The sequence below is a fragment of the Poecilia latipinna genome, unplaced genomic scaffold (assembly GCF_001443285.1).
Source record: "Poecilia latipinna isolate Pla-1442-1.1 unplaced genomic scaffold, P_latipinna-1.0 Scaffold2392, whole genome shotgun sequence".
Classification (NCBI taxonomy): Eukaryota; Metazoa; Chordata; class Actinopteri; order Cyprinodontiformes; family Poeciliidae; genus Poecilia; species Poecilia latipinna.
This window is the reverse complement of record NW_015115008.1, coordinates 27,682-53,403: the sequence shown is the minus strand read 5'-3', so window position 1 is coordinate 53,403 and position 25,722 is coordinate 27,682. Positions and strand designations below refer to the sequence as shown.

At 37.0% G+C, this 25,722-nt stretch overlaps 3 protein-coding genes across 3 annotated transcripts; 2 read left to right on the top strand and 1 right to left on the bottom strand.

Moving 5' to 3' along the window:
- The first annotated feature begins 320 nt into the window (after positions 1 to 320).
- On the top strand, positions 321 to 9,661 carry vps37a (VPS37A subunit of ESCRT-I). Its single transcript, XM_015019230.1, has 12 exons — positions 321 to 808; positions 2,132 to 2,206; positions 2,516 to 2,633; positions 5,163 to 5,266; positions 5,460 to 5,673; positions 6,362 to 6,432; positions 6,532 to 6,659; positions 6,755 to 6,813; positions 6,896 to 6,964; positions 7,178 to 7,321; positions 8,229 to 8,317; positions 8,453 to 9,661. Exons 1-11 carry the CDS (start codon positions 699 to 701, stop codon positions 8,307 to 8,309), a joined length of 1,173 nt encoding a protein of 390 aa, XP_014874716.1. The 5' UTR covers positions 321 to 698; the 3' UTR covers positions 8,310 to 8,317; positions 8,453 to 9,661.
- A 101-nt stretch (positions 9,662 to 9,762) lies between these two features.
- Positions 9,763 to 14,017, top strand: nsmce1 (NSE1 homolog, SMC5-SMC6 complex component). Its single transcript, XM_015019232.1, has 8 exons — positions 9,763 to 9,870; positions 10,922 to 11,044; positions 11,414 to 11,535; positions 11,640 to 11,717; positions 11,907 to 12,053; positions 12,952 to 13,068; positions 13,538 to 13,664; positions 13,877 to 14,017. The coding sequence occupies exons 2-8, from the start codon at positions 10,927 to 10,929 to the stop codon at positions 13,909 to 13,911; spliced, it is 744 nt and encodes a 247-aa protein (XP_014874718.1). The 5' UTR covers positions 9,763 to 9,870; positions 10,922 to 10,926; the 3' UTR covers positions 13,912 to 14,017.
- On the bottom strand, positions 13,932 to 16,737 carry LOC106937622 (trace amine-associated receptor 13c-like). The gene has a single exon (XM_015019231.1). It carries the CDS (start codon positions 16,371 to 16,373, stop codon positions 15,390 to 15,392), a length of 984 nt encoding a protein of 327 aa, XP_014874717.1. The 5' UTR covers positions 16,374 to 16,737; the 3' UTR covers positions 13,932 to 15,389.
- Positions 16,738 to 25,722: the final 8,985 nt, after the last annotated feature.

The window sequence follows — 25,722 nt, the reverse complement described above, 5'->3', positions numbered from 1 at the left end:
CCAACAAAGATGAATGTGAGGTGGGCATATTATATGTCGTTTGCAAAATCTAATCAGTGTGTAGAACAACCTTGCAAGCTAAACAACAGGTGCGCGTTATTTAAATAGAAGTGCTTCGTTTTAATGTGACAAGCTAAAACGCTAATGCAAGGCACTTCACATTGATGTTTAGCTTAAAATATTTCACTGTATTTGTATTATGTAAATTATATATATATATATATATATATATATTAAATCTTGGCTTTCAAGGTATTTTGTCAGGCTGATGGGATTTTTTAGTTTTAAATCCACGCTATTATTTTGGAATATGACAGAAACAGGAAGTTGAGTTTTACGCACGCTACGTATCGTCATAGGTAAATAAGTTGGCCAAGCTGTTATTAGTTGGGCTGTTGTCTCCATATTTTCTTTCAGTTATATTAATGACAGGTCGAAAACAGCGCACGGGCCTTCAAAAACAGAAAGGAACTGACATTTTAATTATTCTGTAACGCATGATATGACTTTGTAACGTCAATGCGAATTATATTTTGTGAAGAGAGGAAACGGGAGTGTTTGGTTAGCTAGCTAATAGGAGTTAGCAACATAAATCTCCACGCCGTGTGCCCCTAATGCCCACTCTCTCCTTCATCTATTAATTCGTCGGCTTTTTCCAGTCTGTCGCGAAGTTCAGTCGGTTGTTTCTCCCAGGGAGAATGAGCTGGTTTTTCACGTCGTCAAAAGGCTCCGGACCTATCCCTCCTCTCAACAGCCTACAACAACAGAGACAGCGGCAGATCGAGTCGCTGAAAGCCGCTCACCCCAGGTAACATCATCGATGTTCGGTCACCCGGAACCCAGCTGTCGCGCTGGACAAGAGCTTCTTAATAGCAATGTTTAAATTGAAAATATTTCTCACGGTAATAAGAATCTCTTTGCCGACGTGGGTAATTTTATACGACACTCAAACTGTTTGTGTTAGCCTAGCTAGCCTTCTGACTATGTAATATCAGAAGTACATACTGTAAACAAAACCCCTTCTGCTTAAAATACTTCATGTTTAAAACTATTGCTTGGACAGTTTATTGAACTCTGTCACAGTAATTTACTACTCCCGATTATTAAGGAACGTCACCACAGAGTAGCTAGTCCTAAAGTAGGAAGCTGTCATTCACTGTGTTAGCTGTGAAGCTAATTTAATCTATCCGTGACAGTTCCAGCGTCTTATTTCGGTCAGATTGTACAAGTTGTGAACGGCTGGCCATGTCCTGTGATCACTCCTGAGTTTGTCACGCATGTAGTTTCAGGATGAGCTTGTTACTGCTGGAGATTAAAGTATTAGCTTTTGTTTACTAGGAGTTGTAGCATGGCTGTGACAGATTTATTTTTTTTCTTCAGGTAGCAGAAAATTGTTAATATACTTGCAAATGACAATTTACCATCCTGATCTGATAAGTTATAGTTGCCCAAATGTGTGTCATAAATGAAATTACACACATTTAAACAAAAAAAAACAAAAAAAAAATATTTAAATTATAGTCCATGTGATTGAACTTTCTCATTTGGCTTTTATTTGCAAACTAATGAAATGTTGTTGTTTTTTTTTTTGGGCAGCCACTAACTACAGTTTTTTCCCCTTGGTTTTTATTCCAAATCATGTTTTTGATAAATCGTTACTGCCATGACGGAGAGTAATATTATAGTTTTTATTGAAATGTTCAGGGCATTATAAATATATTCAGAAAAATTCTGGACTCTGTACAAATTAAGATGCTTATAAAGTGGTGTAGCTAATATACAGAGTCTATATATAGTCTTCAATGTGATTCTGGGTTAGATGCTAAACATTTCCTAAATGAAGAACTTACACCACTGTCAGTCGACATATACACTAAACCAATGGCATGTATTGTGATGCTCTCAAGAGATGTTTCAATTCATAAATGTTTTATAATTTCTTTATTTTCTATGGAATCCAAAACTACCATCCATCCAAGCACATTTTCTCTTTTATGTAACGTTCAAACATATTTTAATCAGTTAAATTTGGCAGGTAAAATTATGTTTTTTGTAAACCTGTCATTCAGAATGATTCATTGCTCTGATTTTAGTGCATTTTAAGTACAACTTTCCCCCCTTCCCCTTACAGCCTTGCAGAAATCCAGAAAGATGTTGAGTACAGAATACCATTTACAGTCAACAACTCCACCATTACTGTTAACATGTGAGTATATCTTTAGCCTTGTATTTGTGGTTTAGGATATTTACCCATTCATTTAGTTTTTTTCTGTAACTGGCAACTTTCCACTTTGTATATCAACAATGATTTTTAGCCTCTTCCAAAAAAACAGTTCCGGTATGAAACTTACTGAACCAGGTTCATGTAAACATAATCGGGTTATTCTTCCTGGTTATTCCTTTTTTTTCTCTTTGAAATGCATGATAAACAGTATTTCAAATATTGCTTTTACTTGTTTGGATCCCACTAATTCAGTGCCTGTAATACCAATTCTGCTTGCTGTTTCTCCCACAGTTTGCTGCCTCCTCAGTTCCCACAGGAGAAGCCAGTGATTAGCGTCTTCCCCCCTGTTGGTCATCATTTAATAGATAGCAATAATGGCACGATGATCACCAGCCCCCTCATCACTAATGTAAGTATCTGCCTCTCATAAAACAGTGTGCTTCCTCGCATCAGCAAAATAAACTAGCTAAGAACATCTTTGCAGTCTAGATCTAAGCATTCCTGATGCTGCATTCAAAATAGGATTGTGAGTTTTTACTAAAAGCCAGACTACAGGTCAATCTGATCAATCCTAACAATGACTATTATTCTGAAAATATGGATTTAAAACATTATTATGAACCAAAGTTGTTATAGTTGACTAAAATGAACAAAATGACAAACACTGAAATTGAGAAAACATTTTTAACTGAAATTAATAAAAAAGGTAATTGATGGGGAACAACTGTAACTAACTGTAATATACTGTATTGAAACTAACTAAAATATACTGGAATTATACCTATAATACCCTTAGTTTTTGTGTTTATTAATGTACTATCAGTCTTTCAAACTGATGTGAAAGTGATTTTGTGTGTTTGTTTATTTTTCACACAAGCAGTTTGCATCAGCTGTCGGCAAATTACGGCACTCCTTAATCATCTTGCTAATCCACAAAATGGTGACAGCAAAAGTTGGGAGAAAACGATAGATTTAGTTGGTTCTTCAACAATAATTGAATACATTTTGTGAAAATAGTGTATTCTTTTAAGTGTCCATTACCCAATCGATGTATGACCTTTGACCTTTTTGAATTCTAATTATGAAATTAACCAAAGTCTGAAAAAGCTAAAAATACTACTATAATTAATACAAACTAAACTGAAACTAAACAATGTTTAACTAATAATAATAACTAATGAAAACTTGCAAACCCACTCGAAAAACTAATCAAAACTGAATTAGAAAAACCACAAAGTCACAACAAAATAAAAGTAAACAATATTGAAAAACTCCGAGCTATTATAACCCTGTCATGAACTCAGTAAGTACATAGTAGAAGCATCGCTGTAGGACCGCCATGACGCTATGACTGTAGCCACTGTAATAAAGTCTATCATCTGACTAAAACTGAAACTGAAATGAGAGTTAAAGGAAGGTGGTTTCCACCAATTACCACTCAGTGTGACAGAGAAGATGACTGTTTTCTTTACCCTCATTTAACCTCTTCACCACTCCGGTCACATCATAACGCCATTTTGGAGTACGGATTAACCCATTTTCTGTCTTAATATATATGAACACTTTTATCTGTTACTCTGATTAGAGGCACCAATAAGAGTTTTTTTTTTCTTTTTTTTGTTGTTGCAAAAGTTAGACCTGTCGCGATAAACGATAAATCAATTAATCGCACGATAAATTAAACCTTTCGACCTCATTTTAATTATCGGCTTTATCGTGTCTTCCTGCGTTTTATTCTTTCTGTTGCTGACACTGAATGAAAAAAGGCTCAGCTCCGGTGCTCTCCACTGACCCTCCCTTCCTCATTTCCTTAGTGTAATGTCCAGCTCACACTACACGAGTTGTCGGCCCATTTTCAAAACCTGAGAGACACATTAGCCGACAGAAATCTTAGGTATAACGGTTCAATCGGGTTCGTCGTGCCGTGTGGTGTCCAGCCACCTGGGCACAAAATAAGGGCTACAAGTCCAGTTAAGTAATTTTAAAACCAGGCATTAATCAATGCTTTACTAGAATCTATCTGCAATGCATGTGGCTAGAGTCAGCAGAAAGTCCTGACTGAATGAAAATCATTATAACCTATTAATGTCACGGTAACGAAGAACGGCTGAAAACTTACCGGGTTTATCAACTGCGGTAGCAATTTGGCTTCAACTCCTCCCCTTGTCATTTCTATATTCTTTGCATGAAATGTTGAATAAACATTAATGTTGTTTCCACATGTCATCTCCAATGTCCGCTGGAATTGAAGATGTCCCCTCCGTAATTGCCCCTCAGAAAGCACGGAGGAGAATCTGGCTTTCTGATTGGCTACCTGTCACATTCAGCATTAAGCTCCCAGTCGGGGAAAAAACCCTGATTTAGATGGGAGCGGCCACGGCGATCCAAATCACACTGCAGGATGATCGGTTACGAAATCACTAGCGACAATCTTACATCGGCCAACAATCTAAGATTGTGATAAGGAGAAAATAGGGGCAAAAAATCGTGTAGTGTGAACTATTGCATTAGGTAGTTGGATGTGCCCATCTTCTCTATTTAAATCTACTAATAACTGAAGGGCAATATAGTATACAGACTTCATAATCTGCACTCTTTTGGTTGAATGCAGTATTTATTTCCACTTTGGCTTTATGTTGTTTAGTTTTTATTCAAGTACATTTTTTGTTAATGGAGACTGAGAATCCATTTTATGTTTGGTTGTTTTGCTTATTTAGTTTATCAGTTCCAGTGTTATGTGTTCTTTTGAAAATAAAGTGTATCTATGGCAGGAAATAGCATGCAGTCATTTCCATTAAATCAGTGTCAAAAGGTCTTGAAACAATATTATCATTTATCGCAATAATATTTTAGACAATTAATTGTTCAGCAAAATTTGTTATCGTGACAGGCCTAGTAAAAGTCTGACTTCATTTTTGTCTTGTTGCGTATGTTACAGTTTGGTATGCACTCAGATCTGGGTAAAGTCATCCAGAGTCTACTCGACGAGTTCTGGAAAAGTCCACCTGTCTTAATGTCTGCAGGCCCTGGAGGCTTCCCATAGTGAGTGTCACGTTGTCTTGGATTTCTATGCACTTCCACAAAGTATTTTCCATACTGATTTTATCCAAGAAACGAGTGGAGCAGTTCTGATATTAGTTTGGCATTAGCATAGAGCGTCAGTAGCCTTTCTTTTGACGTCCTACGCATATCTCGAGGTGCATTTACTTATGTTCTCCCTCATGTCTTGCTGCAGTATGTACAAGCCACCTTACCCCGCCCAAGCTTTCCATTACGGCCCCCGTCATGTGGGTCCCAGCCAGACGCCGCCGCCTGGTTCTGGTGCGGCTCCGTCTCAGGCCCCCATGCCTCATTCGACGGTCGACGTCGCTCACGGCCTCCCTCGAGCTCCAGCCCCGTACGGACTGATAACCGAGCTGCCGCTCCCCGTACCAACCGGAGACACCCAGGTACACTGATTATGAAGCTTAGAGTGTTTAAAGTGGAAGTAAATTATTTTAGTCAAATAATTAGTATTACAAAAATGTCCTTTGAAACCTTTGAACGGTTGATCATCCCTCTGCAGCTGATGCTTTAGCAGCACATCCATGTAGAAGCTACGCTATTTTTATTGTTTCCTCGCAGATTAGGCAAATTAGACGCTGCTCTGACTCTGGATTTTCTGGTTGGTCTCCATGGCACCAGCCAGACACATAAGCAGTGTTAGGAAAATGTTTTCACTATTGTAGCACATGTTGTCGTCTCTTGGCGACAGATCATAGGTGATTATCATAGAGATAAAGCTGATTCTAATTTAGGTTATGGCTCTTTGTGGTGAAACTCTCTTCGGGGTTTTATTTGTAGATTGAGATTATTTTCTGTCATTTCACAATGGCAGAAAATAATCTGCCATTCTTTTCTGTCAGAAAAATGATTACAAAGTAATGTAATCATTACTTTGTAATCATTACAAAGTAGTGATTACAGTTACTTTGTGTTTGTCTATTGCTTACAAAGTACAACTCTTAAAAGTTTGTGTTTTTTACGCAAAAACACTGTCAAAAAGCACAGTATTCACGCAAAAATAATGTTAAAGCAAAAGACAAATAGGAGTAAAATAAGAAAGTAAGGCAGCTAAACTGCTTCTTTTTCTTCCAGGCAGGACTGAATGGACACATTTACAAGATGCCTGAGATTCCAGAGTCTTTTCCTGAACTCTGTGACAAAACGTAAAGTATCCTAGAATATAAAATTTACTATTTACATTTTTTTATGTAAACAATTCAAGCCATTGTGAACTTAAATTTTCTTCCATTCTTCCCCAAAAGTCTGACTCAGTTGTCAGACATGTCTGAAAACGAGGACGTCCTGCTGGAGTTCTTTGTGAGTTTGCCGCAGCTCAAACAAGTCACGGGTGACAAAGAGGATCTGGTCAACAGCATACTGGAGATGGCCAGTGAGTTCCTCTTCTGTCAGTCTTTGCAAAGAGATTGTTGCTGAGTTTACAGGTTTTATATTAAAAACAAAACCTGTAAATCTTGTTTCTTGCAGAAAAGAATCTCCACATGGAGCCACAGCTGGAGGGAAAAAGACAAGAGATGCTTTACAAGGTCAGCCTCCGGGTGCCGCTTCCTTTCACGCTTGTCATTGTCCAGCTGCTCACGTGCTTTCTGTCTGCTGTTTTTTGCACAGTATGAACAGCTGACTCAGATGAAGTTAGCCTTTGAGACAAAGATGCAGAGACAGCATGAACTCAGTGAGGTAAATCACTCCACTCATCACACCAGGCTTTTATTTTAAAGAAATACCAGGCATTTGTGTTGATAATTTATTGTTTTTCTTTGCACGTCCAATTCTATATAACAAAAACCTGTGTGACATCTCAGGAATATTGTTTTTGCTGCGATAAATGATGAATTGACAAAAACATTTGGAGATTATCCTGTTTAATTTCCACTGTTTTACCCTCACCAGAGTTGCAGTTTGAGCACTCTGCAGGCTCGGCTAAAAGTCGCAGCCCACCAGGCAGAGGAGGAGTCGGAGGAGACGGCTGAAAACTTTCTAGAAGGACGCATTGATATCGATGAATTCTTAGCTAGTTTCATGGAGAAGAGAACGGTGAGAGAAGAAACGTGGTGGTTTGGTTTATCATGTTTAGCATTAAATGTTTTTCTCTCAAGGTTTCTTATAGCTGTTCTTTTAATAGTTTTCCAGTTCTACATATTAATGATGGAAAACAGAACATGACTGGATAAATGAAGCAGTGGGCACTGCTAGCTAAAAAGCTACCTGCATTAACACTAAAGCACGAATCATAAATATTAGTTCTGCTAATGTGCAATTCCAGCAAGTCATTTACTTTAAGCTAATGCTAAAGTGCTAAATTAAGCATACCATGTTCAACAAGGTCAAATTTGTTATTGCTCACCTATCTGAACTGTTGTATTTCAGGAAGCCTGTCTTTGTAACAGGCCTTCCACTCATCGTTTCAGTTTTATAGTTGTTCATCGTTGCTAACTTTGATAGTTGTACTTGAAGAAATCTTAACAGTCGATAACCAAAACTTAAACACAGACATTTAACTGCGTTGAAGTCAAAGTTTACAAAATACCCCCCAAAAAATTAGTTGGCACTTAAGAATTTATATTAAAAACAAAACTTTGAAAAATGTGGTAAATATTTCAAAGTTGGCATTAAAGCGCTACATGAAAAATTAGCTTTGCTATTAGCGCATTAACAGATGAACGCAAGAGTGCCCACCACTGGATAAATGTCTGTTTTGTCTTTACTATCAGTATTTTTCTAATGGAGAAAAATATTCATTTATTAGCAATTGGTACACCAAAAGAGTATTGGGGTTGAAATTCTTGCTTTTAAATAAGTTTTTGTGCCATGATGATTTAAATGAAAAATAAAAACAGACATTACAGTAAAGAATTCTGGAAAGTCAAGTGTGACATTTTGAAATAAAAAAGTAAAATTTCACATAAAGAGAAAATAATGCTTGATGTTTTTCTGTCTTTAGCTTTGCCACAGCAGAAGGGCCAAAGAGGAGAAGTTGCAACAGTCTATAAACACACAGGGTCATTTCCCTCCCAGTCACTAAAACACAAGGTACAACATCAGTCATCTGTTTTCTGATAAAGTGAAACTGTAGTTCTCAGCTGACAGCTTTGCAACAAGCAAAAAACCCTTGATTTTCACAATCTTCTCATTCAGCTCCTGACTTTGTATTTTTTGGTCTTCCAGGATTGGTGTTTTTGTTTTTGTTTTTTTTCTCTCAGCCAACTGCTGCCAACAGAAAACAAACGCATCAAAAACTTTACAGGCGCTGAAAGCACATCAAGTCAATGACTGACAACTAGCAAGACGTTGGTGACGATGAAACTTTGGAGGATGAGCGTCACTCACGTGGAAAACGGGCTGATGCCACGGAAACGCCCGAACATGTTGTGGATAGTTTTGTTTGAGCTTTCCAGTTGTTTGACAGTGATGAAATATAGTTTTGTTCTGGGATTTATTCCACTTTTATTTTTCAGCAGGGGACACCCACATAGTATCAGATTGTTTGGTGTGAACACTTTTTGAAGAAATTACAAAGGCTTGGCACACTTACCAACAAAAGTAAAAAGTTTAAGGTAACATCACCAAGAAAATATTGAGCAAGTCAAACATCAGTATTTATACTCTAGTTATATGGTTTTATCCTCAGTGGTTTTACTTCCTCTTTCACAGAGATACTGTGCTAACCGCTGCACAGTAATTATCCAAAAACCTTTGCAACTCCTGGTTGCTAAGTTAACCAGGCTAAATTCAGATTTACAAAAAAAAGGCAGGGTTGACATTTGACTCCTGCTTTTTATATGAAAACTGTAAAACTAGAATTTCTTTGTGAAAGGATTTGATTTTATTCTGAAAGTGAACCCTGAGATCATCAGTGTGTTTGCATTGACATTGATTATTCAATATTGAGTCACAGAATAACCCAGAAATCATTGAGTTAAAGAGCAGATAAAATACTGTACACCATCTGTGTATTCGATTCTTGTAAAGATTTCTCATTTTTGAGCATTAGTCCACTTTACTAAAGAGTACTTGTTGTCATGTGGATAATTTAGCCACAATATTACTTCAGCACTACCTTAGCTGAGTCATCTCTTTCACTGCAAACACACTGATGATCTTTTTTTTTTTTTTCTTACTTGCACAGTAATGACACCTAAGCTGTTTCCTGACATCTTTTGAACTTGAATATTACATGGGAAAAAAATGAAAAAGAAATGAGACAATGCTGGGGGAATATTAGGGGAAAAAAATATGTTGCGGGAAAAAAAGCTTAATGGCATCGAATACTGTATTTAAATGTTAATAATAGGCTATATTATAATCAGAGACTCAGACACCTTGTATCATATGTTCTTATTTAATTTGTTAGAGTAATAAAGCCTTTAGAATAAATCTGGTTGGTGCTCTGTTTTATTGTAACATTGGGAAATGTTTTGAATGGAGAAATTCCCAGTATTTGTCAATGACGTTCAGCGATTTTGACGCAACGTGTGCTGCAGCGACGTGACGCCCCCGATCAGCAGGCGGCGCTAATTCTTCACAACGCCTCCAAATCTTCCGGAAGACGCTACGGAAGGCGCGCCGTACTGGAAGCGAATCAGGTGAAGTTTTTATTTTCAGCTTAAATTATGAAGAAGGAAAAAAAATAAAAGAAAAATATAATACAGTTGGAACAGGATACAGTTGGAACAGGCGGCGCAGCATTTAGCTAACAAAGCAAACAACCTAGCTTCACTATGGCGCCGAGTGTGAAAGTAAACGTTTCTAACTGTCTTTCTTGTTTTTACTTAACGGAGTTGGTGAAAAATGGACCAAATGTAACGTTTTTTCTTAGTATTGTTTACTTCCAACAAGTTGTGGGTCAACAACTTGATCAGTCTCCTGTGATTCAGTAATATTTCCGAAAGTACATTTAAAGATATTGCCCACACTTCATAATTTACTTCAACAATCAATTAATTAATTAATTTAGCGATCCTTTCGTCACAAGTACAAAACCTCTGAACAGAATTGCTGAGTTTGTCGAGGTTTTAAACCTTTTCCATATTTTTTTTATGCCAGAAGTACACTTATTAGTGGATATCGTAGCTAATTTATTGCTTACACTGATATAAAGTACTTGTCTAAATGTGTTTCATTACAGTTACACATACAAGTCTTTTTGGGGTATGTCACTTCCAGATTTACACACCCAAATGAAGATTTCTCTTTTTTGTGTCACTTAGCTCTGTAAAAAAGCTCTAGCAGCTTGACTGGAGAGTGTCTTTGAACATAAAATCCTTCAAATTCAAGTCCTTCCACAGATTAACAATTACATTTTGTCTTGCTTGGTACTTGGTCGTTCTAACACATGAATTTGGTTCAAACTAGGGGTTTGAACCAAAGTGCAGCACAGGGTCCATTTCTGGCCCTTTCAGTGATTTTGTGCTGCCCGCTTGAGTGACATTTCCACTGACGATTTTAAAATGGAAATTGTTGGTACAGTGTATTAAATCCCCATGACTATATCAGTATTAATCATTTAGATGCAGTATTTGGTAGGCTATAATATTGAGGGCCATGCTTTAAAATTCAGCTTGCGACAATAAATTTGGACACTTGAATGTAAAAACAGAACATGTGCAGTTTCTATAATCACGGCTTCTCTGTCAGGAAACATGTCGAGACTGCTGGGAGACAGCCACCGGAGGTTTCTACAGACCCTGATGGCCGTTGGCATCACTGACGAGCAAGAAGCAAGGGCACTTTATCAGCACTGCTGTGACACACACAAGAGTGAGTAACTTTTCTACTTTTATTAAAAAAGAGAAATTATAGACAAGTGCTGGTCCAAAAGTAACAAGAAGCATAATTTCTCCAACCATAGGTTCAAAATGTTCATATCAGGAGGATTATGTGTTGTAATTTCAACCCCTAATCGGGTTGAAAATATTAAATGAGATCCAAAAGGAAAATTTATACTATGTTTTTTAGATGATGCGATGAAAAGTAGAAATGTAACATCTAACATTAGTTGATCTGTCTTGCTTGACTTTTAGCAGCTGATATCCAAAGTGAAGCAAAAAACATCATGAAATAAACAGTTAAGTCTCAGAAAAAATAGTTTTCATTTATTTTTTTAACTTTTTTTTTTTTTTTTTGCAGTGCCGTGTACTCCTGACAAACTGGATGAGTTCATTGAAGCCATCAACTCCAGGCTGCAGCCCATGTTCATGCAGATCAGAAAAGGCATGTCTGAGGAAAATGGCCATCAGTACTATGCCTTGGTCAGTAATTTTTTTGCTTCAGAAACATATGTGCTGGTAAAAGGCCACTGATTTTATTTGTTTTATCAGATTGAAAATGTCACAACCTCTATGATCCTCTGCAGGTCAACATGGCAGAAACCGATATCACTAGGATGACGTCGGATTACACCGACAACGAACTGGAGCTGTTCAGGAAAACGGTGAGAGAAGTCTACTCACCTTTAGCTCCCAAGTTTAAAATGAAGGAACTAAATGTAAATGGAATATCATTTGTATTGAAAGTATTTTTAAGCATCATGTAGTATCCGCTTACTGGGTGGGTGAGAATTGAACTTATTTAGGGGTCTTGTTTAAACCCAGAAATGTATTGTGAATCTTGTCTAATCCAGCTGGACCTAATTGTTAGCTCTGAGAACGGGACGGCTTCCTCCACAGACATTCTGAACAGCACCGACACCATGACCTCTAAAAAACTGAAGAAGAGTGAAACAGAGCACCTTCTGACTCGACTAGTGCAGGACAAGTGGCTTTGCGAGGTAAAACACTCTGTCTTTCTGCTTTGGTTGGTTTGTTAAACAATTTAGCAACACCAGGGCGTTCATGCCTCCTTAAAATGTCTTAAATTCATTGGAACAAATGTAAGTTGGGCCTTAAGTAAACTAATAACAGGTCATACATTTTGTCATAGCTAGATTATTCAGTCTTGTATGTAGTTTTTTTTTTTTTTTTAATGGAATTTTCTGTCAAGGTTTTGAGTCGTGCAGACATTGCATTTTGATTAGAGGCTATTGATAACTAGCTGCTAGCTAACTAGCTGGCTGGACTATTGCATCCATTATGCTATGTACTAATGGATGACCTGTTGGCTGAATGACATTTGTTTTTGCCACTTGCTCACTTCTTCTGCCAGTCCATTTGAGCAGATTTCCCCAATCATCATAGCTTATTTTTCTGTTTAATTTAATTCAAGCTGGCATTAAAAAGTCTTAGCCTCGACTTGCTAAAATATGCAGATTCCCGGTATACACTACTGCCCGTATGCAAGCTTTAATTATGTTTCAGTAAGCTGAAGCTTTGGCCTGAAACTTGTTTCATTCTGGTACAGGATGCATAGTTTTTAATTAGTTTCTTTTTCTTACCATTCTTCTTTGCAAAATAACTTGAAATCTGTCGGATTTAATGAAGAGTTCATGTAAACATCAACCTAACCGTCGTTTTAGGTTGATGTGCTGATGTCTTGGTAGGCTTTCCAGTCCAAGATGTTGACTTGATCGGTGTTCTTTGAGATCGTCTCCTAATCTAAGCTGTTTTTCCACAATATGTATGGTTTCTTCATGATGCTGTTGTTCATTAGTGTTCCATAAAGCACATTGATATTTGGGACTGTTCAGTCCTGTGTGTCTGGTTTCACCTGTGGCTGATTTCTGAACCTAGAGACGTGGGGAGTACACTCTGTCCACTCGATGCATCATAGAGATGGAGCCGTATATTCGCACAATGTATCAAGACCAGGTCAAAGTGTGTCACATCTGTCACAACATCGCCTTTCAGGTAATTAATTTTTTTTTTTTTATATATATTATACCATACCACTGCACTGCCCGCCCAAAACTATTTTTTTAATATATTTCAAAACAGAAATACAATGTACTCTGCTTGGACAGTTTCTCTTTCCTGTTTTGGTATGGCTCCGCCATCTTTATAAGTGGTTTTCTGAAAGCTATACAGCATTTTAGTCTCAATATCTTCAATTCCCTTCACATTATGCTTATGGAAATACTTTGACTTTCGCTGTTGAGGATTTTGGGGGATTTTTTTGGACAGACTGTGTATAATTAATGAACTCTCTATAAATGCCTAATTCAGTTCAGTTCTTAGTTTTATTCAATTAATTCCATGAAGTAATAACACATACCAAATAAATCACAAGCTTCCCTTTTTATAAAAAAAAAAAGCTTTAAAACTAATTCAAACAGGTACAGTGTGTAATGCTTTGTTGTTCTTTTCTCTTTAACCAAAGTGCCAGATTTGTGAGAATCCCTCCTGTGGAATAAAAATCCACAACCCGTGTGTTGCCAGATACTTCAAAGGAAGAGTGGAGCCACGCTGTCCAGCTTGTGACGACTTTTGGCCGCATGAAATCCCCGGTACGTATTAAACATCATGATATCAAAATAATATATTATATATCTATTGAGGCGTTTTGCTTCATATTTGGGAAACAGCACTGCATCCTATGCATTTTATTTTGCTGGTTTTTCAGAAAACGCTTTTTAAACATAATAGTACAGATATAGAAAGACAGTGTAAGCACTCAGTGTTTTCACTAAGCTTCATACTCTTTGCTCTTCTTTTGCAGAAGTAAGAGGGCTCCGTTCTCAGTCCAAGAGATGATATCAGCGTTGCTGTTTTTGTTTTTAACAAAATGTTGTTATAACCTCTGTATTTAAACATGCTGTATATTTCCTCCTGTTTATGCAAATAAATTGGATTTTGTTTTTATTGTATCTTGTTGTCATTTACACACATTCAAATAAAATCATGATTTCTAAGAACTTTTTAAATGTCTTTTGTAATATCTTTATTAGCTTCGTTCAGGTCAGTTGAACTATTGTCAGTTCCCATTTTCTTATAAGTCTGTTTAAATTCCTTAAGAAAGGCTATTTTAAATAATATATGAAAAGGTGATGCTGACAAATATGCAATATTTACAATTTTGTGAAAGAAGTCAGTAATCATACAAGCAAAAACACAAGATACAATAATATTAATCCATGATAAGAAGTGATAAAGTGCTTTTTTGGGTGGAGGTGTTGACTTTCTCTACTTTGTTATTTTGTCCTTTTAAAAATCTCATGGAGATTAGAATATTTACAAGGCAATTTGAAAAAAAAAAATAGATCAGCAATATCGCTGGGGAAGAAAGTCACACCGACCCAGTAAACTCTTTTCTTGTTCCTTTAAAATTGACTTTTAGTTTTGCCATGGCAACCAGCTCTGACAATTTTAGATCGTTTTGTAAATTATTCCAGGATGTAGATGTTTTCTTCTGACTTTCCAGCTGCGTTCAGAGAGAGCAGACCACCAAACAAAGACAAAAAGCTTCAGAAAACAACTGCTTCCTCACCTGGAGCAAGAAATGAGACCAGTTTCTGAAAAGACAATACTTCAGTTTGGTAAAGAAAGGCAACTCAGTTCTTACATTCAACCAGTTTTCTTTATTAGTAAGCTTTCATTAGGTATGAATGCTACTCTAAATTTGTTATTTTACATTTTTATTGAAATAGATGCTGTCTTAGAAAACGCATTGTAAATTTTCACAACAGTTTCAAAGAATCTAAACAACGTGTCAAACTCAAGGCTCTGGGACCAAATCCTAAATATTACTTCATCAATCAGAGCATTTTCTGTCAAATTACATTATTGTGAAAAGTTGTTCAACATTATTTAATTTTAAGAAGTACTCATTGAATGCAAAAGCAGGTATTTAATATTTCTTTATAATTTCTGCCATTCTGAGGACATTCATGATCTTGATATGGCACAAAATGAAGCGTCTCTGATCTAAACTGTTTAATGTGAACTAAATATTGTGTTAACTTTGCTTTCTATATCTATCTGCAGATAACTTTCTTATCAGCTGGACAGTGTTAGGTCAAATGTAGAGGTGAGATGGGAAAATTATAGAAAACCATTTAGCATTATCTTAAGTCAGTCACACAACAGTATCTTCAGTCAGAAGCTTCTTCAGATTCGCTGTAAAACGGACTGCTACAGGAGATCTGTCCAGCCCACAGTTTATACAACAACTCTGAAGAAGTTTGAATAATTAAAACATTTAACTTCCCTTTGAGTTGAATTGAACATCTTTGTTAAAGCATGTTTGTCTGAGAGCAGTCATGTTTTAGGATCTTCAAAGTCACAATTAAAGAAATGCTTTTTCTGAACCAGGGATAGAACAAGGCGTATACGAGTGGATTCAAGCAGGAATTAAAGTACACCATCCAGGACACAATGGCCCAAGACGAGGCGCTGTTAGAGGTGTCTTGACCTGCGAGAGACGGGTAGTAATACGGACAGAAAGTCACCAGAAACATGAATATAATAATGCCAAGAGTCCTGGCTGCTTTCTGCTCGGATTTCTTCGCCGTGACCCTGACCGTGACGGCTGTAACGTGAGAGCGCGTGGCCCGGGCCTGCGACACCGCCTCCACAAACACTCTCATGTACAGCAAGACGATGACCGAGCAGGGCGCGACAAAGGTGAAGAATAGGTCTATGGTTCCGGAGATGTAGCTGATGACCACCAGGCACTCCCCGTAGCAGGAGTTGTACCTGTCCGGCTGCCTGAGGTGCTCTTTTAGGATGAGGCCGTTATAGAGGAGAGAGCAGGCCCAGCACAGGCTCACCGACACCTCCGCTCTGCTGCGAGTGATTTTACTGGAGTACTGCAGGGGGAAACATATGGCCACGTAGCGGTCTATTGATATGAGCACCATGTTGCCCACGGAGGCCGAGGTGAGCGTGAAGCCGACAATGTAAGACAGGGCGCACATGACGTCGCCCAGCAGCCAGCAGGGCTCGATGAACCGCACTGCTTCCACCGGCATCACCACCAGCCCCACCAGGAGGTCTGAGGTGGCCAGGGACAGCACGAGGGTGTTGGTCGGGGTCTGCAGCTGCCGGAAGTAGGAGATGGAGATGATGACCAGCAGGTTCAGAGCGACGGTGACCACAATGACGGAGGAGAGCAGCGTGTACAGCAGGACGGACTCGGAGGGAGGTCGCTTCGGACCGCTGCAGGAGCTATTTGGGTGCTGGGGGTAGCAGAGTTCAACTCTGTCTGGGTTGTCCATCTGTCAGGATGGAGTTCACAAAGCTTAAAGACCTCTCTCACTCTGCTTCTTTTTATCCCTTACTAAGCTCCTTATTCTCAGCTGCATCTCTCTGCTGCACTCCCTCCTTTACATTTCTCTGCTCTCTCATTGTTGCATCTACCTCCTATTACCCTTTTCCCCCTTCACTTTTCCTCCTCCCTTCCTCTCCTCTTCCATTGTCATCATTGTATGATGCAAGGTTCTGTGTTTCTTGTCATCACTAAACATCTTAGTTGTGATGTCCAGCACTTATGTCTACACCACATTACAGATAAAAAAACAAAGCTTACATGCCCCTGTTAATATGACAGGTTTTTATGATTGTTTTCTTTTGTGTGGCAGCTGGTATGTTTTTATTTGTTCAAGGCTGGGTTTTCTGTTTTTGTGTTAAAAATGCAAAAATAAAGGAAATACTAATAAAATTCAAGTGTCTTTGTAGGGGTTTGTCACCTCCTTTTGATGAAGTCATAATTTGCAAAGATTATAAAAATATCAAAATAAGCTATTTTTTTCAAAATGATCAGGCAAGAGACAATTGCCAAAAAGGCTACAGGTTAGTACAGTTACGTGAAAAAAATGAGAATATATATATACATATATATATCTCAGACTGTCTGTGCATCCTTAAAAAATGATGGTTTTAAAATGTCAAATTAATTTTTAAAAGTAAGTTGTCCTTTAATATGTTAATCACAGGTCTCATTTTGTCTTGACAGGACTGTTTAATCTCACTGGACTTTTCTATCAGGCAAAAGTTTGAGTATAAGCCAGTGTGTACTAATTTATTCGTCTCCTACAAAGTGTATTTTTGTTAAATGAATAAAACATTTTAGCTTAAGTGCAAATAAACGACTTTTTATTCTTTTAAAGTGTGTCCATATTTCTCCTGCCCTTGTCTTGTTAGTGGTTTGCTCAGACGTAGTTCAGCTGTGCTTTCAACCCAACATGCAGTCGTGTGTGAATCCATTTTGCAGTGCTGCAAAAGTAGATGGATGCACATAAAATGCAAAGTGAATTCCCTTATGTGTTGCTTTTCCTGCAGTGGACCACCACATCCTTCTCCATCGCTCAGAGCACCTTGCATGGCTTACTCACACTGTTTCGGAGTGATTCTGATCATATTTGACAAACAGATCTGACTTTGTCTCCATTAGCCGTGTCAGCTCATTGACCCACTTTGTTTCCTGTGGTGTGCCCCAAGGATCAGTTGTGGGACCCCTTCTTTTTTATTTATACTTGGTGCCATTTGGGTGCATGATCAGCAGCTGTGCAGCATCATTTCATTGCTATGCTGATTACACTCATCTGTGCCTGATGTTGGGTTGTAATTTCTCTGGGACTCCACCGTTCTCACTCTTTCCACAGTTTCTGGCTATCTGAAGGAGATAAAAGCATTTGTGCAGCAAACCCTCCTCCACATAAGCTCTGCTAAGTTGTCCATTCCCTCAGTTCTCAGCTGTAATAACTTTATAAATAAAATTGATTATTAAAAATAAAATTATTGGCATCTTTCCTCAATTGAGGCACAATTCTGTCTTAAAGAGTGAAAGCCAACTAAAGAAAGAGACTAAAATGTGGTTAAAGCTTGTTAGGTTTGATCAAACTTATCTGAAATTCATTTGTTGTTTTTGCTATATTTGGGCAGACTGGGATGAAACAGTCCAGTTTTCAGTCTGCATTTCTGGGTGAATTACAGTACCTTGCAAAAGTATTCAACTTTCCACTATTTATCGCATTTTACCCAAAAAACTGAATTGTATTTTGTTGGAATTGTACCTGGTAGAAAGACCAAAATTTCATGTGTTGAAATTGCAACACATGACCTGCATCAACCTTCAAATAGCACCCATGTGGTAAAACATAGTGGTGGCAGCATTTTGCTGATCAGGTACAATTATTTTTGTAAAACACTGTAAAGATAATAACTGGTTGACATGAATTAGCTGTAAGAGGAACAGTGGTTGTTAATGTTGCAAATGCACAGTTTGCCGTTTCTGGTTTCATTTAAAAGTTTACAACAATCTTACAAAATGGATCATTTTTGCAGTAAAGTTTCACTTTAATAATCAGCATGCAGCATGATGAAGGTTTACACTGACCAGACGTTTCAGGCTGAAATGCCCATGGTTCAAGTCAGGACCTATATCACAATTCTCAATGTTTAAATAGAACTATAACACAGAACACACCAGTTAATGTATAATTTAGTTTTAAATCTTTAACCTTTGGCTAATTTTCATCAGATATTTTCCGATAACCGTGTGGAGACAGGTTGCATCACTTGTTGTTGTGAAAGTGTATTCATTAACACCTCAGACAGCAGATCACCAGTGGATTGATGTGTTAGCAGGAATAATTACAAACCGGCATCCCTCTGGTACGTCGAGTGATGCTTTGTTTTCCTGTATCATTTGAGGAACTGTCAGGTTTGTGTGCCTGTTAATTAGCAAGTTAGTGTTAAACATTTAAAATTAAGTACATTTCTGAAGTCATAATGTTGAGGTTGTTCATGAATGTAAACAGCGTCATAAATATTCAGCTCAGTTATTGGAAGAATAAAAGAGGACTTTCGATTGTTTTTTTTATTATTATTATTTATATTAAAAATATCATAAACCTCTGATATGACTTGTTTTTTTAAATATTAAACTTCCAATCTATATCTGTTTTATGTTATTGTATTCCCTGTCCTAAAATATGTATTTCACTTTAGTTCTCCTAAATGTATCCTCTGATTTCCTTGCAACACATGCTGTGTATTTTATATTGTTTTTTGCTCTTGAGGTGCATTTAGCTCCATTTTGTTCACCTTATTTGCTTGGTTTTTATTGATTCAATAAAGACGCTTGTTTTTTTTTAAATTTATTTTAAAGTTACATACTTTGGACTCAAAAGTCAACATCATGATGCCCTTCAAACATTGATGATGATCTCAAAGGCAGTGGAAGGCCAGCAAGTTTCACTGTTTTCAGAACATGTTTTTTCAGCGGATGGTTCACTTATTTCAGCTCTTATCCAGAAACCCCAGTGATCATAAATACTGTTAAAAGTAATTAATATAAATTTTCAACTCATGGTTAGAAAATATCCAGAGTGCTTAGTGTGCTCTTAGAGTCATTTCCGATGGTCCAAAAATCCCTATTGAAACATTTCGGTGCAGCAAAAAAAATAACACAAACAAAAAATCCCCCAAGAAATCTGTAAGTGGGCAATAATATTTAATGGCACTATACGCCATTCTCTCATGTGCTCTTTCTATAAAACTTAGAAGACCTTAAATGTTCGGGGATTATTTTTAATAACCTTGCTTTTAATAGCTTCAATCTAGCTTTAGAGTCCTACAAGATACAGAAACCACACTTGTTAAATGGACCAGTGAGCAACCCTTAATTGCCAACAGAAACATAGTTCAAGTTAGTTGTTTTAGACTCAGATGCAACATTGAGAACTTTTAGTCACAACATCCTCATCATCCAGAGTCCTGGATCACAATTAAAGACTTTGCTCTCAATATTACATCCATATGCCCCAGCTGGGCTGTTCCACTGGACTGTTTGTTTTTTTTTTTTTTCACCAAAGTGGTCCTGGTGCTAATGCTAGCACCTAGCTAGTATTGAGACCTAGATAGCTTGAACTCCCATCATTAGATCGCTACAAACATTTCATTCAGTAAATGGTGTATCCTTATGTTTCATGGAGGTTCCCTCATGAAAAGACTTCAGGATTTATGTCAGTATCCCCACAGACATGCCCTAATATCACTGGTTTAACTTAGTAACTTTATTTCAAACAATACATGGTTTTCATAAGTAATTCACAATCAGAGCTAGCGGACCTCTGTCTGACATGCTGCTCAAACAGATTTAGCTTGTGGAGTGAGATTTATAAAGTCAGGGATGCCATCTGTGGATTCAGCAGGTGTGATCATATACTCACAGCAATAAACTGTCCGATTACTCCATGTCAGGTGATATAGAATAATAGCTGGAAGGTCGGAGAAAGTTGAATCATGTTTTTAATGTTTATCTGAGTTTCTGTTTGTGTTCATTCTCAATGCTTAGGAGTTTTAAGGATCGGACTTAGAACAATTTGACTGCTTGTTGGACTCCATGAACCCAAAAACAGTATATCCGTACCGGAGTCGATGCTTCCAGTGATGGAAACAAAAAGAACTCGAGCTTAGAAAGCGCTAGCACCTGTTTAGCGCTGGAACTGACTTGGTGGAAAAACTCTTCGTAATTATTCATCCTCCATAACTCATCTAATTGGTGATGTACCTCAGGAATCATTCTCTGGTCACTTTCTGCTCTTCATTTATATATTTCCTTATGAATACATTAGATACATTATGTTAGGCCTACTTCTATACATAGTGCAGCATATTCTACTTGCCAAAAAGTCTCATATTATCTCATGAGATGAGTGATGGCTGTCTTTCACAAAAATCAACCAGTGAAACATTCCTAAATTCACTGAGAGATGCCATTCAGATGCCATTCAGTCTGTTCCCTACAAACTTTGTTTAGTTTATCTTCACATTAAGCTCATTTTTTTAAATATTCATTTGATCATGCTATCAGTGTTTTTTGTCAAATTTCACCATATTTAGTACCTCTCTGTCTTTCGATCCTATTCATGTCTAGTTATAGTTTAGTGTTTCACTGAAGTTGGAATTTTCTCTGATTCCTTTTTCTTTCATTTCTTTTTTAAGACAAATGCATAGTGAGAATAATTATTAGCTGTGCTTGTGTGTTTTGGTGAAAAAAAAATAGTGCTGTCAAATTCAATCCCTCTTCTGCTTAAGTTGTTGTGTTAGTAATCGGACGCTAGACGGCGCTGTTGGTAAAGATCTGAGTTCTGACTTGAAGAGCCACCTAACTTAAAAAAAGCTTTACTTCTTGAAACCTTATTTTTAATACACATGAATTTATGTACATTTTTTGCAATAAGAGGACTACATTTGCAACTGAATTAACTTACTCAAGCAACTTTGTTTTTTAAAAGAATCCTACTGATTTATCCATATTAGTTTACAGCATATTTGATTAGCTTACTGTTAATATTCACATTAACCGGATAATAAATTCACCACAAACACTGTAAAAAGAATTTCAATGTATATTTAAAACTGAGATATTTAAATTTAACAACAAAATGTGTCATCATGTCTGTTTTACAGCTAAGCAGATCAAAATGGCTTTTAATAAACTTGTTTATTGCTACTAACAGAGGCCACATGCATTAAATATTAAAGTATTTAACCGATCTTAATGTGTTTGCTGCTTACATCAACAGTCAGCCAAGCTAAAGAAAGATGTGACTGATCTTCCATCTGACTCGGGTAATATCGTACAGTCAGAGGACGCAGAGACACAGACAGGTTGATCTAACCGTTTTTAGATCATCGCTGATCATGGAGTTGAACGGTGAGAGCTAATCCAACGACTGCTTCACACAGACTTTATTGCTGGTTAAACTAATAGAGCAGATGTCAACCAGCTCAGAGGTCAAAGGTCTGAAAGCTTCAGTTGAATGCACTGGTTTACGTCTCTTAAATCTTTCCTTTACGCCGTTCTATTGTTTTTCAGCTCCATTTAAAAAGAGGGAAATTAATTGCTGTTGTAGAGCATATCATCCAAGTATCTTCAGAGTAGTTGTGGGTGGCTCTCCAGTAGCAGTCAGTCTCGCAACGTATCTGAAGGAGCCTCTGGTTGAAGACTGCTTGCTTTATATTTTCAGGAAGAGATGGTTTGAACTTCTCTTTCTGCTGTTTGGCTCTGCTCTTCATCCACAAAGCCCAATTTATCTATTTATTTACTTTTTACTCAGCTGGGATTTGGGGTCATAGTTCAGGTATTATTTGAGCTATTGACATGCTAATTGGTTACAAATCATAACAACTGTCCGAGCAAATATCCTTCCAGCTGGACAGCATCCAAAACTATAGGGATAAATTGTTCAAACATGCAACCAGCTTTTAAGTGTCCAATTAGTTTGAAGAGAAAATTTGGATTTTGGTAAAAACAAAAGCCTCTTCAAGACAAAGCTCATAAATTTCTCATGTCACCAGACACACACACATTTGTATTTCTACCCGTATTAGGACTTTGCATGTATTGACTTCCATTCATTTTAGTAACTGTATTTATGCCTAACCCAGACAATTTCTTTAACCGTAACCATTACTAGTCTATTTCTGACACTAACTTTAACTTTAACCAAAACCTAATACTATATCTCTAAACCTAACCCCTGACCCTAAACACTGGATCCCTGTAACGGTAAATATGCTACACCTGGTCCTAAATACAATAGCTAAACAAGTTCACACACACACACACACACACACACACACACACACACACACACGGTGTTTTCCCTCCAACAAACTGCAGTCTAATTGATTCTCCCTTTAATTACATTCAGTCAGACACGACTTTCTTCTTCACAGGCATCAACACCGTCGGAGGCTGGCAGGCTTTCTCTCACACTGTGAGCGTGACACCGCCATCTTCTTACAGAAGAGCAAGTCGAAAATCCACTTTGATGTCAAACCAAAGGTCAAGATAATAAATGTTGGCTCAATTGATGGGTTGGCAGCGGTGGGTGGAGGGGGTTTCCAGCGTTGGTATTTGGATGAGTGATCCCCAAAAGACTTGATGAACTCTTACAGTCAGTCACGGCCCAACAGGAAATCAGCAGGAGTTCTCTTTGCATGAAAAGCTTGATCCAAATCTGCTGACCAGACTGGTTTGCGCTTTTTCTTCCTCTACATGTGCAAAGTCCTCCGTTTTCATTGGCACCTCTTGTGAAGACATGTTCAGGAATGCTTTAGGTGACCCCATGAAGCCAACGGTGATTCTACTTTGACCTCCCTTACCGTCCTGCTCACCAAACACTTTGAAAACTTAAACTTAGGTCCTCTTTCCAGCTTTATTTGCCACATTTTCAGCTGTTTCAAACTTTTTAATACTATGACTGTAGATGTCTTTGCTGCATGTCTTCCCCCTTCTCCCTCTGCCCACGTCTTGTCTAATCTACAGTAAGTGGAGGCCACTAATGCCAGGAAAACCAAGACACGCAAAGTTCTGAACAATTTATTCAAACCGCAACATGCAAAATAAAACAATATGTAAAATGTAATACAGGGAAGAAAATGGTCATAAAAATGTATAAATTGAGAGTCATAAAAACTATGTAGGGACTCAAACAAAAGTCACAGAAAATATTAGCTTTAACAGACAGATGAATTTATAGCCTGAGCAGTGTTGATATTTAGTGGTGGATAAATATTCTGAAGATAAACACACATAAACACACCGTAGTCAGTTTGTTTTCCTGTCTTTCCCATTTTGAACAGTAGTCCCGCCTTACCCCCAAGTGTCATGTCACATTCTCAACCCAGGGAAACAAGAAAGCAATGGATTAATAGTTAGAATTGCCTAGATTTTTTTTTTTTTTTTTTTTTAAATAATGTGGAAAGTAGCCAGTTACGTTTTTCTTTACAGGAATTTTCATCCATGTGATTTTCCTAAATCATCGTCATCATAATATTTAGATTTATGTCTTCCTGTGGTATTTTTTTCCCCCCACATTGAATAAATGCACTCAAATTAAGGGTTGGATTTTTCCACATTTCTCAGAATTTATTTTATGCTACTGTAATAAAACTCGGGGATGTCCTGGCAACGACTGGCAGCAGTAAACAATATTTGTAAAGTAACACCCACGATACGGTTAAAAATGAAATATGTCTTATCAACAGTATGCCAGTCATGTAAAAACACCTGTGCCTTCAAATGCCTGCACTTTTTTATGTTTTTATTCCCTCTATGGTTTAGATGGAGTTCAACAGAAAATTGAAGGAAAATTACATTAAAAAAATAAACAGGAAACAGTCCAAGCATGAGCGTAAAACACACTCTTTGGTAAAACGATGGGAGGAATGGTTCCATTAAAAAAAATAATAATAATAATTAGGAGTTATGAAATTATTATGGACAATTTCACATTTAAAGGAGCTTTGGTCAACTTACGCCAGAGAAAAGAAAACAAAGAGCAAACCCATCGCTTTTAGAATTAAGTAAACACAAACAAAGAGTTTGTTTGTCATTTATTCTTATTCCCTGATGGATGTTGACAGTTTTGACAATCATGACTTATTTTGTTGTCAGTTGAATTAATTATTGTTATGCTGCGCTGTCTGTCTGTCTGTCTCCCTGCAGTATAATAATTCATGTTCAATGTAAATAAACCAAACTCAAAATTGTAGAGAACTTTCACCTTATTAAAGCAACTCCACCTTTATAGGACTCCGTGAACTGACCTCAATTCCTGACGTCCTGTGGTGAGATTTTGCTTCAGCTGCAGCTGTAATGTACCTGCTATAAAAAGCTGCGATGAAACGCAGCAACTTGTAGAAAAACGTGTTTCCTGATGCAGAGGAGCTTTTTTACTCATTGAACATTTTACTGGGGGAAAAAAATTGTTTATCTGAGTAGGGATGCCTGAAAACTATAAATTGTAAAAAAGAAAGAAAAAAAACATCAAGGAGAGAAAATACCTTAGTAATTCAATCAAATCTTAAGTTTAAGTTTTTTATTGTCAGAGAAGCTTTTTTTTTTTTTTAGTTGCTCCGAAAAGTTCAGTAATGTTTGAATCTTAAGGAGTCCTGGAAAAGTCGCAATGTTACAAGTTTTTGTAAAAAAAAAAAAAAAAAAAAAAAAGTAATTTATTTCTGCTTTTAACAGCATCAGTCATCGTTGCATTGAATGTGTGTTTAATTTAACTTTCTGATCAGAGGAAAGTTTAACATGATTGTTATTTCTATAATTTTAATACACATTATAAATGATATTTGGATATAACTTAGAGTACTTCAATGTTTCTGTTTTTAAAATAAATACATATTTTATTGCAGAGACTCATAAGTGTAAATAAAGTTGTAGATATAACATTTTCAATCTTTCTTTTCCTAACAGTAGTAAGTTTTTTTAATGTTGTAATTTAGATTACAAGACAAATTAACGACACAGGAAAAATATAAGACAATAGTACAGTAACTGAATATTTAATTTATTACTCTTACTAATTAGTACTCTTAAAAAATTAAGTACAATGTTGTACTGACCTAAAAATATGCTTAAGTTATAAAATCAACTGAAACAAATAAATAAATAAATGGATGTTTTCAGCTCCACAGGAAGCTGTTTTTTTGGTTTTGGTTCATCTCAGTGAATACACACTCTTATTGAAATGTTAATTTATTTTATTAATTTTGTTTTTATAAGTGAAATTCATATCTATTATACAGTGGCTTACAGTGCAG